The following is a 15157-nucleotide window of genomic DNA, read 5'->3' on the forward strand; positions in this document are numbered from 1 at the left end:
CTCTCCCATCCTTTTAGTTTCAGTTCAGTTCAACACACTTATTGAGGACCTGCTGAACAAGTCTTTGGCAGGGATAAAGAGCTGCATTACAATGAGAATGGTTAACACCCTGGCTTCCTGTACTTCAGCAACATGGTCTAGAAAGGAAGGCTGACATGTGACAAATCCAAATACAGTAATTATACTGAAATAATTGTTATATTCTGGGTATGAGAATGTGGGTTTAAATGTGTTGTACGAAAGGAAAAGCACAATAAATTGTAATTGAAGAAATGTGAGTGAGGAAGATTCCCAGAAGACATGATATTTGAACAAATTTTGAAGCATTAATTCGACTTCCATAGATTTGGCATAGGAGTAGGGGAGGGGGCAAGGTGCTTCTGCTTTAAAGAAAGAATTGCACGAAGCTTTATTTCTTTGATAAGTCTTTGTTGAGCTCCTGCTGAACATGTTATAGATGCTGTGTGGGATACAGAAGGATGAGGACCTTCCATCATGAAAAGAGACAAAAACACATCACAAGGAGAAAAAATTATGATGTTAAATTATGCTGTGTAATTAGGTGTCAATATTGTCAGCAGGACCCAGGGATGGGGCAGAGCCATTGCCCCAAATATTTGCACCATAGTGGAAAAGAGCCTGCTGACGGCAAAGGGAAAGATGAGAGGTACATTGTTACCATCACCTTTCCTCAGGCTTCTGGATTAATATGTATTATATTTCCTAATGTTTTATGAATTATATCTGAAAATATTTTGGCAAAAATTTCAAGCATAAAAGGTAAAAAAAGAAAATCAAAGCCTCCCTTTACTACTCCTAACTCCCTCAAAGCCCACATCTCTCTGCAGATATAACTACTATTGCCAGTTTGGTGTGGATCCTCCCAGAACTTTGTCTATGCATTTACATACAAATCTGTGTATACGGAAATATATATAGTTTTTTGGTCTCTGTGTTTTATAGAAATGGTAACATTCTGAACATTTTCAACTTTTTTTTACTCCAGTATATTTAGGGAAATTTACATGTCAGTCCATCTATATATACCTCATTTTTAAAAACTATGGTATGGTGCATCTTATTTAGTTACGTAACTATTCTATCTGATCAACCATAAAATGGGCAACACATTCAGGTTCTTCTTTTTTTAACGTTTTATTTTATATTGGAGTATAGTTGATTAACAGCCTTGGGCTTCCCTGATGGCGCAGTGGTTAAGAATCTGCCTGCCAGTGCAGGGGACACGTGTTCGAGCCCTGGTCGGGAAGATCCCACATGCCGCGGAGCAACTAAGCCCGTGCGCCACAACTACTGAGCCTGCGCTCTAGAGCCCGTGAGTCACAACTACTGAGACTACACGCTTGGAGCCCGTGCTCTGCAACAAGAGAAGCCACTGCAATGAGAAGCCCGTGCACTGCAAGGAAGATTAGCCTCCACTCGCCGCAACTAGCGAAGGCCTGTGCGCAGCAACAAAGACCCAACACAACCAAAAAATAAATTAATTAATTTTTAAAAATCACTGCTTAGTTTGTATTTAAAAAAATACTAAACAATGTTGTGATAGTTTCAGGTGTACAGCAAAGTGATTCAGTTATACATATATATGTATTTATTCTTTTCCAAATTCTTTTCCCATTTTAGGTTGTTACATAATATTAAGCAGAGTTCCCTGCGCTATACAGTAGGTCCTTGTTGGTTATCCATTTTAAATATAGCAGTGTGTAATGTCAATCCCAAACACCCTAACTATCCTTTCCCCCACGCTTCCCCCCGGTAACCATAAGTTCATTCCCTACGTCTGTGAGTCCTTCAGGTTCTTCTTGATATATACAACAACAACAACAAAACCCAGTCTAGGTTTAGTAACTGGAGGCTTGTCTTAAGCCACCATTCTAGAGAGTCATGGTGCCATTGCTGATTCCTAGATCTGAGTCAATTCACAGATCCAGGAAGGAGGGGAAGCTGAGGAGCCCTGAAGAAGAACCCAGTGACGGCACTAAGAGGGTGAACTGAGAATCTTACTCCAAGCCTTCCCCAAAGAGACTAGTGGCCATTGACTAAGTAACTGGGTGCTGAGTAAAGGGCAATACCGAGAGCTTGTCAGCCATCGTTGTCCATCAGTGAGGGTGGGGGCTCCTAGTGGGCAAGGGAATAAATGGTGCTTTGATTTGAACCCATCTCACAGTAGGCTGATTGGGGCATGGACCTTAAAGACATTCAAAAGCATTTGGGGTGGGGTAGGGAGGCCTTGATAGAGCTCTTTGCCTCACTAAAAATTAAGGAAATGAAGATTAAAACACGATCCCCATTTTGCCAAGCTGATTGTTAAGTCAATACATTGTTTATGGGATGGAAATTACTATTTTCCCTTTGACCCACTGATCCCACTTTTAGGAATTATCCCTTAGAATTACCTTCACTGATATGTAGAGAGAAGAGAATAAGAGAAGCTGGTAAACTTCTTTTTTACTTAAATTATGGAATTAAAAAGCCTCTGAGGTAAGGTATTTTGAACCTATTTGGTAATTATTTCCCAAATTCCTGAATGTATAGTTGAAATTGATATACTGAGAAATTAGCAGAATCTTCACACTGGGTCCCTGATCCATGGAGAGAGAGCTATTATAGTTGGAAAACCCAGACCTCCCCCTTTTTACCAAATCAAAGAGTAATACTGCATCCCTGGGAAAATTGCAGCAATTAGTGCTGCCATCAAAAACTTGAAAGATGCAGAAGTGATAATTTCTCTCCCATCTGCAATTTACCTGACAGTGTGGCTAATGCACAGTTTAGAAGAACTTGGAGAATGGAATGACAATGAGTTTAATAGCATCTGCTTTCGCAGATGTTGTCTCTTACATGGCCCCTGATATGTATTATCAATTTGGCAAGTGCTTTTCTCCATCTCAAGAAACAGTGACACCAGAAGCAGCTTGCTTTCACATGGCAGGGACTGCAGAATACTTTCAATATCTTGCCTCAGACTTATAGCAGCTCCATGGTTTTGTGCTTCAATTTTGTACTTAGAAACCTTGATCATCTCACCAACCCACAGGACACAGTCCTGGTCCTCTACACTGATGTCATCATGCTAAGTGGGCTTGATGAGTAGGAAGGACTAGGTCCCCTGGCCGCCTTGGAAGACACAGGCATGCTGAAGTTGGTAGATAAATCCCAAGAAAAATCAGGGAACTACCATATCAGTAAAGTTTCTGGGAGTCCAGTAGTCTGAGTTATGATAGATACTTGCTCCAGAATGAAAGACAAGTCTCTTCATCTTGTGCACCCCCTACAATCTTGACAGATATACTATACTGTATAGGATATTTTTGGAGAAGCAAAAGCTTGCCAGCTTTGAGTGAGGCCTAGAGAAACGGAACACTTCTCAAGCTAACTAGGCTGCAATGAAAGTAATCTGACCCCTAGCCTTTCTGGCCCAGTATATCCAATGATGTTCAAAGTGTCTGTGGAAGATTGGGCTGTGTGGAGCTTGGGGCAAGCATTATGAAGGCTACTGTATATATGGCCTAATATTTCCATTATTGTAATTTTCCTGTGATGGTACTACATGATTTTTGTTATTATTAATATTTTAAGAAAATTTTAATAGTGTAAAATATAGATAACATAAAATTTACCATGTTAACCAATTTTAATTGTACAGTTTAGTGCTGTTAATTACATTCACATTATTACGCAACCATCCATCTCCAAAACTTTTTTTCACCTTGCAAAACTGAAACTCTGTATCCATTAAACAATCACTTTCCATTCCCTACTCCCCCAGCCCCTGGCAACCACCATTCTACTTGCTGTGTCTATGAATTTAACTGCTCTAAAGTACCCCAGGATTTTAATTTTGATCTCTGTATAGTATCTTTTGCTCTCTAGAAAGTCAAATTTTTCCTCATTACTCTTTAAAAAAATTTCCTGAACACTCTTGTACATTTGATTTTCCAGTTGAGTTTTTGAGTGAGCTTATCACGTTTCATAAACGATTCAGATGGGGTTTTTGATATTACATTGAATTACCATTTCTAACATGTGACAATTCAGACTTCAGAAGCAATTTGTAATTTATTAAAGCAAGCTAAGTCTATTATATAAAGCCATGAGACTCTAATGACTCCAAATGGAGAATTTCTTTTATTTTCAAATAAGTAGTCCTATACTCAGGTTAATTTTATTCAGGTAAGAAAATATTTTGTTTAAATTTAACTAAGTATATTCTCAGGATGTTTTCATTATATCCCTACAGAAGGATAAGACCCTTCCCATGGACTATTAATAACCAGGCTCATGAGACTTTCTGCTCCTCCAACACATGGTGTTAGAAGGGGAAGGACAGGGGCATGGAGGGTGTTGGGGGGAGGAATCTAAAGACTGAGGTTACAACCTCAAATTTTCAAAATAGTTTTGTATCAGATAACCTAACATTCCTAACTAGGTTTTAGCCATCTTGTATCGTAAAATGATTTGATTCTCCCCAAATTCCTTCCACCATATGCCAACCAGCCATAGGGTGAGTTTTGTTGACCCTCGCAAATGCTATAATTCAATATGGTGTGTGGAATCTGTGTAGCATGGTAGTCCTAAAGGTATTGTCTCATAATTTTACTTTCTTTAATGATAAATATACATCTTTTTTAAAATAGATCTTTATTGGAGTTTAATTGCTTCACAATACTGTGTTAGTTTCTATTGTACAACAAAGTAAATCAGCTATATGCATACCTATATCCCCAGATCCCCTCCCTCTTGAGCCTCCCTCCCACTCTCCCTATCCCATGTCTCTAAGTCATTGCAAAGCACTGAGCTGATCTCCCTGTGCTATGCTGCTGCTGCCCACTAGCTATTTTACATTTGGTAATGTATATATGTCAATGCTACTCTCACTTTGCCCCAGCTTCCCCCTCCCACCCCATGTCCTCAAGTCCATTCTCTACATCTATGTCTTTATTCCTGCCCTGCCACTAGGTTGATCAGTACCATTTTTTTTCTTTTTAGATTCCATATATGTGTGTTAGCATACAGTATTTGTTTTTCTCTTTCTGACTTACTTCACTCTGTATGACAGACTCTAGGTCCATCCACCTCACTACAAATAACTCTATTTTGTTTCTTTTTATGGCTAATATTCCATTGTATATATGTGCCACACCTTCTTTATCCATTCTCTATCCAACATTTAGGTTGGTTCCATGTCCTGGCTATTGTAAATTGTGCTGCAATGAACATTGTGGTACATGTCTCTTTTTGAATTATGGTTTTCTCAGGGTATATGCCCAGTAGTGGGATTGCTGGGTCATATGGTAGTTCTATTTTTAGTTTCTTAAGGATCCTCCATACTGTTCTCCATAGTGGTTGTATCAATTTACATTCCCACCAACATTGCAGGAGGGTTCCTTTTTCACCACACCCTTTCCAGCATTTATTGTTTCTAGATTTTTTGATAATGGCCATTCTGACGATAAATATACATCTTTAAGAACACTTTTAAAATCATGCCTAGGACCATGGAGCTTATAATGTGATGTGGGATAGTGCCCCTTTCCCAGAAGAGGAATCCATTAAAACCCTACCAATTCATGTATGGATGTGTCCCATTCAGCTCTTCTAAGCAGAGGCAAACAGCTTATTTCATGTAGTACAAAGATTGGAGAGGGTTACCTAGGAGCCAGAACTCCCATTACAGAGAGTAAATGAGGATAAACGGAATATATGGACAGAGCCCTTCCTTAGTCTGAGTGGTAGAATTTGATATTGGAAAATTCCTGGACTGATAATCAAATCAAAATCCAATGCATTATAGTTAAGTTTTTAGAAACGTCCTGGCTTCACCCATCTTGATGATTATCCTTTCATGTGGTCTAGAACGTTGAAAGAAGACTTCTCTGGATGGCATTCTAATTATACCAAATTTGAATCAATCACTTTGTAAGTTGAAGTATTCAAAAAGTATATATGACTAACCACATGCTTGACATTAAAGAAATTTTTTTTACAGAATGAAATAATGCTGTTTGCAGCAACATGGACGGACCTAGAGATGATCATACTAAGCAAAGTAAGTCACAAAGAGAAAGACAAATACCACATGATATCACTTATATGTCAAATCTAAAATACAACACAAATGAACCTATCTATGAAACAGAAACAGACTCACAGACATAGAGAACAGACTTGTGGTTGCCAAAGTGGGGGGAGTGGAGGAGGGAAGTATTGGGAGTTTGGGGTTAGCAGATGCAAACTATTATATATAGGATGGATAAACAACAACGTCCTACTGTACAACACAGGGAACTATATTCAATATCCTGTGATAAACCATAATGGAAAAGAATATATATGTATAACTGGATCACTTTGCTGTACAGCAGAAATTAACACAACATTGTAAATCAACTATACTTCAGTAAAATTAAAAAAAAAAATTTTACACCACACTTTAGAAAAAACACTCCCCTCCATATTTTACAAATAGAAATTATGTTTGTAGTTTCTGAGATAATTTTTATATGACTGATTATTTTATATATGTCAAAAAGAAATAGAGTTACATCCCACATATAAAGGCTGAGTGGTTTACCCGTGCTACATGGCAGTACTGAGAATGGGACAACCAGATGTGCCGTGTGTCCTGAGATGACGAAACATGCAGTGCACAGCAGCACAGAGGCAGTGCCCTTGCCTAAGAAAGAAAAATTCCTGAACCCAAGTCTAATCAACCAGTGGATCCAACAACATGCTAAACAACATCACAAGGATACAGTCAGTTTAAAGATACCTTTTCATTAAAGAATATCACCACTTTCCAGATTATTGGTATACACTATTGAACTAGTTCCACAGAATTAAAAATTTACACACCCACCATAATGAACAAGAATTCATCTTACTGAACCTTGACCAGAATTGCTTATTGTATAATTAATTTTAAATACTGTACACTATTTGTATTAGGCAAAATGGCATTTGTTATTACATTAATTTGCATACAGGTGAGGCTAAATGTATTTTTGCCTGTTAGTTATTTTTTCTTTTTCTTTTTTTTAGAATCGTCTATTTATATTTTTTGCCTATTGATCTGTTTGATCCTTGATGGTTTTCTTACTTCTACTGGAGGCCTTTATTTGGTAAAGATATTTACCACTTATCATATTTGTTGCAATCTTTTTCCAGCTTCTAGTTGGTCTTTTAATTTTGTTTATAGTCTCATATAGATTTCAAACATTTTAATGCTGTTAAATATGCTGCTACTTTCCTTTGAGTTTCTGACATTGCTCTTAAAATTAGGAAGTTATTTCTCATTTAGGGAGATATGCTGCTTGATGAATAGAACCTGATAGATATGCAACTTTATTTTTTTCTATTTATGGCTTGATGCTTACATATTTAACTCCTTGATCTACCTACACATTTTTTTGGCATAAGGTAGGAAAATAGGATCTAACTTATTTTTTTCCCCAAATAAAAAAACCTGTGGCTTGAGTACTATATTGAATAATTCCTATTTTCATATAATTATTAGTAAGTGAAGTTACAATGTCATCAAGACCCCATGTTCCTTCTTTATTGCTGATCTAGAAAGACCAATTTTGCCAAGACCTGAATTGCTTTGGTCTGGATATATTTTGCTCTATTTTATTGTTTCTGTGAGGTAAAAATGGAGGCTAGCTTTTTCCTCCCTTATATAACTGAATAACAAACAAGAGATCAACTCATTTGCATTTGATATTAGTGAATATTTTGCCTGTTTCACATTTTATAATTTAATATCATTTAATTTTCACCGGTAGCAATACATTTTGATTTCTGTTTGCATGCACTAGCTAAAACTAGGAAAGTCAATTTCTTAAATTACTCAAGGTGAAATCCTGACTGATTCTGGCTTTAAAATATACTCCTAAAGGGAAGTTCAAAATTTAAAAAAATCAATTCACAAACAGAGAAAATAAATAACAGCCAGCATGTCTATTGAATTAAAGGACCACAGGAAGTAAAGAGAAGATGAATTTTGTCATGGGAGGAGGGGACAAGAGGGCTGCCTGCCCGAGGACAGAGCCAGAGTGGGGGATGGCCCAGACATTCCAGAGTCGCTGTGAGATCCAGGGAGAACCCAGCAGGGCTGCATTCTGGTATGCTGCTGGAAGATATCTTTTAATATATTGAAAACCCCATGGTGAAAACATTGTCTGCCTCGGGATACAACACTGGGTTTAAATATACTAAATGATGCCAAAGAAGGAGCATATGCCAAGTGTATATGAGCCTTCCACGGCCATTCCTGCATGTCAGAATTGAGCACAGGTGCTGGGATTGAGTAGAAAAATCATCCAGTGAAGACAAAGTTGTGTTATCCATTGAATTATTAATACACTGTTAAAATATTTCACTCTTCACACAGCTGACATTTTGAGTTCATTCTTTTACAAATTAGTAAAGAAGCAAGCCAAATTGCTCAAGCTAAGTTATACAAGCTTTTCAAAGGTAAGAGCAGAAAATGTTCAGAAACTGTTCAGTGAGGGCCCACACTAGCTAGACCAGAATGTCTCAATAAATTAAAGCTAAAGGTAAACATGCAGCTTAGTTTACCATGCTTTTGTAATAAATATAAAGTGTTCGTATTGACGTATTTTATGTTCCCTCCCCACAGGGGAGGAAAAAACCCATAAATGTCTGTCCTTAGAAGCAGAGAGTATCATGGTATCGATATGACCCATCACTAAAGGGTAGAGCTAGCCTGGGAAGAAAATGGAAAAGTTTTGAACAACCTATGCCTTCACTGGACATGTAAAACATCTCCACCTGATGGTGTCATTACCAGCATAATGGAACACTCTTTGACAATGCCTAGGGTCTATTTAAATATTGGACCAAGGTGGAGCTGGCCATGCAGATGTGCAATACAGTACATCTTCAAGTGTCTGCTATGGGTCTGTCCCCAACCACTGCAATTAACTGTTGGGACCCTGTGTGGGTCTCACCTCGTCCATGAGCCTGCAGGGATGGGGCACTAACCCCTGAATATTCCTGCTTCTGGTCTAGCTCTCAACAAGCTCTCCTGTGTACTCACTGAAGAGCATTCCAGAGGGGCCCACAGTTTATAGAGACGCTGTCTGGAAGGTCTCACAGACATTAATTTATATTTGAAAAAAAGAAAAAATACATTTGGGAGAACCATGGCTGCTTTTGTGTACAAAATAAAATTTTTTTTTATTGTTTTGCACTTTAAACAATAGATTCTTTTGCAGCTGAACTTCTAGACCTAAATCTTTTCGACCTTGAATTACACTTGAAAAATGAGCACAGATTGTGAAAGATGATTGCGAGGTTGTGGAAAGTACTGACGTCAGAATCAAAAGAACAGAGTTTAAGTTTCTGCTCGTTTAGTTTCTGAATGTGTGATCTTGAGCAAGCCACTTGACCCATATACAAAAGACGTAAACAAAATAGAGGAAAAAGTTAATGTTAAAGAAGACACATGCAAACTTTGGGCTGGCCAAAAAGTTCACTCGGCTTTTTTCCATTGGATGGCTCTAGTAGCACTTAGTTGTCTTTAACTTCATTTGAAACAATTTTGTTAGATTGTATGTGACAGCTGTCATATCAGCGTGCATTTAAAAAAACATCAAAATTGGTGAATTTTTGTGTAGCCATTTTAATATTGAAGATTGAAGAAAAAAGCAACATTTTTGGCATATTATGCTTTAATATTTCAAGAAAGGTAAAAACACAACTGAAATGCAAAAGATTTGTGCAGTGTATGGAGAAGGTGCTGTGACTGACTGAACATGTCAAAAGTGGTTTGAGAAGTTTCGTGCTGGAGTTTTCTCACTGGAGGATGTTCCACAGAGTTGGGTAGACCAGTTGAAGTTGACAGCGATCAAATCGAGACATTAATTGAGAACAATCAATGTTATACCACATGGGAGATAGCTGACATACTCAGAATATGCAAATCAAGCTTTGAAAATCATTTGCACCAGCTTGATTATGTCAATTGCCTTGATGTTTGCGTTCCACATAAGTTAAGCGAAAACAACCTTCTTGACCGTATTTCCTCATGCGATTCTCTACTTAAACATAACGAAAACGTTCTGTTTTTAAAACCAGTTGTGATGGGCAATGAGAAGTGGATACTGTACAATAATGTGGAATGGAAGAGATCGTGGGGCAAGCGAGATGAACCACCACCAACCACAACAAAGGCCGGTCTTCATCCAAAGAAGGTGATGTTGTGTATATGGTGGGATTGGAAGGGAGTCTTCTATTATGAACTCCTTCCAGAAAACCAAACAATTAATTCCAACAAGTACTGCTCCCAGTTAGATCAACTGAAAGCAGCACTCGACAAAAAGCGTCCAGAATTAGTCAACAGAAAATGCATAATCTTCCATCAGGATAATGCAAGACTGCATGTTTCTTTGACAACGAGGCAAAAACTGTTACAGCTTGGCTGGAAAGTTCTGATTCATCTGCTGTACTCACCAGACATGGCACCTTCAGATTTCTATTTATTTCGGTCTTTACAAAATTCTCTTAATGGAAAAAATTTCAATTACCTGGAAGACTGTAAAAGGCACCTGGAACAGTTCTTTGATCAAAAAGGTGAAAAGTTTTGGGAAGATGGAATTATGAAGTTCCCTGAAAAATAGCAGAAGGTAGTGGAACAAAAAGGGTAAATACGTTGTTCAATAAAGTTCTTGGTGAAAATGAAAAATGTGTCTTTTATCTTTACTTATGGGCTTCCCTGGTGGCGTAGTGGTTGAGAATCTGCCTGCTAATGCAGGGGACACGGGTTCGAGCCCTGGTCTGGGAAGATCCCACATGCCGCGGAGCAACTGGGCCTGTGAGCCACAGCTGCTGAGCCTGTGCGTCTGGAGCCTGTGCTCCGCAACAAGAGAGGCCGCGATAGTGAGAGGCTCGCGCACCGCGATGAAGAGTGGCCCCCGCTCGCCGCAACTAGAGAAAGCCCTCGCACGAAACGAAGACCCAACACAGCCAAAATAAATAAATAAAGTGAAAAGAAGAAAACAAAAAACAAAAATCCAAGGGACGGGGACTTCCCTGGTGGTCCAGTGGTTAAGACTTCGCCTTCCAATGCAAGGGGTGCGGGTTCAATCCCTGGTCCGGGAGCTAAGATCCCACATGCCTTGCGGCCAAAAAAACCAAAACATAAAACAGAAGCAATATTGTAACTAATTCAATAAAGACTTTAAAAAATGGTCCACATCAAAAAAAAAAAAAATCTTAAAAAAAAACCCAAAAATGAAGGAGCTTTTTGGCCAACCCAATACTAATGTATTTAACATCCCATATCCTCTAAATAATCTTTACAAGAGTATTTTCTGTAATAATCAGTAATAATAATATTCTTGATTTGTTCTTTAGTTTTTTATAACAACTAACTATTTAAAAAGAATTGATATAGGGCTTCCCTGGTGCTGCAGTGGTTAAGAATCCGCCTGCCAATGCAGGGGACACGGGTTCGAGCCCTGGTCCGGGAAGATCCCACATGCCGTGGAGCAACTAAGCCCGTGCGCCACAACTACTGAGCCTGCACTCTAGAGCCCGCGAGCCACAGCTACTGAAGCCCACGTGCCTAGAGCCCGTGCTCCGCAAAAAGAGAAGCCACTGTGATGAGAAGCCCGTGCACTGCAACAAAGAGTAGCCCCCGCTCACCACAACTAGAGAAAGCCCACGCACAGCAACGAAGACCCAACGCAGCCAAAACAAAAAAGAATTGATATAAATTTTAAAGATATTTCACATGTGAAGTAAAATTTGCACTTACCAATAAAAAATGTATTTCACAATTGGCACGCTATTTCAGTTTTCAGTAAAAACTCCAAGAGGTCGCAAAGAGTGATGGAATTGAAGTAACTCAGGCTCTGCTTCTTCCCTCATTGCTTAATGTCAGATTTACCATCTAAAGGCATCTAAATACACCTAAAATCGTATCACAAGCTCTGGAGGCACACACACTACACCAAAGAAAGCTTGAACGATCCTGAATGGTTTGAACTTAATCTCAAAACAAAAATGCATAGCTGAGTGTGTTGGGGTCAACGGTATAACTGGGAGTTTTCCAAATTAGTCTCCACATAAAGCATAATGCTTACCAAAGTATAAGTGATAAACAAATGTGCTAATTCAAAGCTTACATATGTTCTTAAAACTCAACAATAACTACTATTGTTTAGAACATAGACCAATAACCTTTTTTTTTCAGGGAAGAGTATTTTTTAAAAAATGTTATTGAAGTATAGTTGATTTACAATGTTGTGTTAATTTCTGCTGTACAGCAAAGTGACTCAGTTATACATGTGTATATATATATATATATATATATATATATATATATATATGTATATATATATTCTTTTTCATATTCTTTTCCGTTATGGTTTATCACAGGATATTAACTATAGCTCCCTGTGCTATAAAGTAGGACCTTGTTGTTTATCTGTCCTATATGTAATAGTTTGCATCTGCTAATCCCAAACTCCTAGTACTTTCCTCCCCCCAGGGAAGAGTGTTTTTTTTGGGGGGAGGGAAGAGTATTTTATCATTGACATGTTTTAGAATTGTCAGAAGTAGTGATAACAAAAAGCAGATCAGCTTTCAGTCAGTTTTATTATTATTTCTAAATTCTCTTCAGTGTTCCCCTGTTGCCTGCTTACCTTGCCCTTGGTAATCCACCCTCCCAAGTCTCTTGCATTTTGCCACTTTAATGGTGAGATAACCACTGACTCACACCCGCCAGCCCACCTCCCCCCAGCAGCCTATCATGGCCCAGGGCTCATATTCACAGACGGTTTTACATTTAGATGTGTCATCTATATGAATCTATTTTTTTAAATATATGAAACGGTATTTATTCTATGGCCCTGGTAGTTTTGGGACCAAACCCATAACTTGCTATTCACTGAGTGCACAATCCTGCTTGCGCCAGCATTGTATTCTGCATTCTATTACTCTAATATGTTGTTTCAGATGAAAGATATTATGCTATCCTAATTCCCATACAACATACCACATTTCTAATTCAAATCTTTGGTCAAGGATCATATTTTTTATGAAGACCAAAACATTCTTACTTGCTGTCTTTTCTGAGGCCCTGTAAACCTTCCTACCTAATTATTATTATTACTACTCAGTAGTCATGGTAATTACTTCTTGGCTGCCTGTATTCTACATTAGAATGTGAACTCTTCAGGAAAATGATCTATTTCTTCTTCACCTTTCTATCCACAGTGCTTAATTCTGTGTCTTATGTATTCTAGGTTCTCAAAATTTTATGCTTAGTGAATGAATATTAAATTAATGAACTGAAATTCTGGATATATGATTTTAGTTTCCATGTAATCTCTAATTGTGGTGGATTGAGAAAAAACACACAATTATCTTTGTCTGTATATGTTGAAGGTTTGTATACATCCTCCACAAGTGGATATTGATTTAAGAGGTGAGATTGTGAATGTGGATCTGAGGAATCTTGTTAATATTTAACAATGAGAATTTCCTTTTCTGTTCAAACTTATTTGACTGTGCCCTATTTTCTTCAGTAAAAAGTATAAACTCTTAAGCATCGTAGTCAAGGTCCTTCCTGATGTGCTGTGTCCTTATTGTTTAGTTTCACGGTTCAGCTTTTCCCTATGATGCTTCTTTCACTTAGAATATTATTATGTAGTTGATTTCTTTCAACCTTATGAAGCTGTTCTTGTGGTCACAGAGACAGACCAACAAGAATGAAGGAAGATGTTCACCTCACAATTTTTAACTTGTGTCATTACTGGACTGCTACACATACATTAATATTGTTTAAAATTCTGAAATTATCTTGTGACTAGCACAAGCATAATGTATTGTACATTTGGGGTGTTTAAAGTAGGTTATTTTTTTGTTATATGTAAATGTTAAAATGTGCCACAATTTTTAATAACCATTTTGTCATTTCTACAAAATGGCAAAGTAATAGATGTAGCTGAGCCTGTTTGCACCACTAGGGTGACCAATCCTATGAGTTTTCCAGGAACTAAAGGGGGTTCTCTGGGTTACAGGACTTTCAGTGCTAAAACTGGGACAGTTCAGGCAAACCCAGATGGTTAGCCATCCTATCTGAGCCCCTCAGAGAACAGCACACTCTGATCTTATAGGATGGCTGGTTTCTCGCATGCTGAGTCTGGCAGTCTTTTCTGAAGAGAAGCAGAAGCCAGCCATTTCCGCTTCCTGCTGAAACAGGCGCTCAGACTAGGAGCCTTCAGCCTAGAAGCATGACTGCCTCCATACACCGCTGTCCTCTCCTCCCTAAACTGATGACCTCTCTCTACCTCAAACAGAGCATTTCTTTGATGACAACAACAACAAATGCTATTAGGTAATGTCCTTTATATAAGTCACAGTAGAGTGTTTTACAACGAATGCAAGAAGAATGTAGACATTTTGCAAATTTTAAAGAACGTAGAGATTTAGCTTTCTGGAGATCATCCGAGGCTGCTGCCGCACCTGTGTGATGTAAATCAGAAAGCCCTGGATTTGGGGTTTCAGAGCTGAAATTTGAAGTGTCCAAGATAGTTGAGGGATCCAGACTTTTGAATATGTAATGAAATAAGAGGCTTGGACAGTATATGGTCCTGCTAAAACTGTACCCCATGTGAGGTAAATAACTAAAAAATCAATACCCAGTGTTACTGACAACCAAGCTACTGTCTTGTGGCGATCTTGTGCTGAAACAGTTAGCAGTAAAAGAGACTGGTGGAGTTTTTCACGCATCATATGTTGCCCTCCAACCAAAGGCATGATCTGGGGCAATCCATAAATGATGATTTATGGCAGGACTCAATTGTTGAAATAAGTCATTTGTGATCAAGTTTGATGAACATCTTTGCCTGTTTTTACTTTAAAAACAATAAAATAAAAGGCATCTAGGTCTGAAAGATAATCATCAACATATAAGGAGAATAGCTTACAGAAACTTCATTAACTGAACACTTAAAACTTGGTCTTTTGCAGCACCCGTAAGATTTAAGCTGCAAGGTCAGTCAAAACAAAGGCAATTGTCGTTCATGAATGATTGAACATGCATTAGCTTTATGAAAGTGGAGAGCCAAATAGGAAGGTCCCAGAGCAAGGGTATGATTTGAACACT

General features: G+C 38.2%; 1 protein-coding gene and 1 long non-coding RNA gene across 3 annotated transcripts in view; one reads left to right on the top strand and one right to left on the bottom strand.

Annotated features, from left to right (window-relative positions):
- Nucleotides 1–15157, top strand: part of SPESP1 (sperm equatorial segment protein 1) — a 166183-nt gene that overhangs the window by 89741 nt on the left and 61285 nt on the right. For both annotated transcript variants that reach the window (XM_082447979.1, XM_082447980.1), the window contains exon 3: nt 6008–6067. In XM_082447979.1, coding sequence (XP_082304105.1) covers nt 6034–6067 — 34 coding nt within the window. In that variant the 5' untranslated portion in view covers nt 6008–6033. The remainder of the gene's footprint in view (nt 1–6007; nt 6068–15157) is intronic.
- Nucleotides 1–15157, bottom strand: part of LOC309654358 — a 69404-nt gene that overhangs the window by 8234 nt on the left and 46013 nt on the right. The gene's annotated exons all lie outside the window — the stretch shown is intronic.

Source organism: Balaenoptera physalus (assembly GCF_965194825.1).
Source record: "Balaenoptera physalus genome assembly, chromosome: 2".
Taxonomy (NCBI): Eukaryota; Metazoa; Chordata; class Mammalia; order Artiodactyla; family Balaenopteridae; genus Balaenoptera; species Balaenoptera physalus.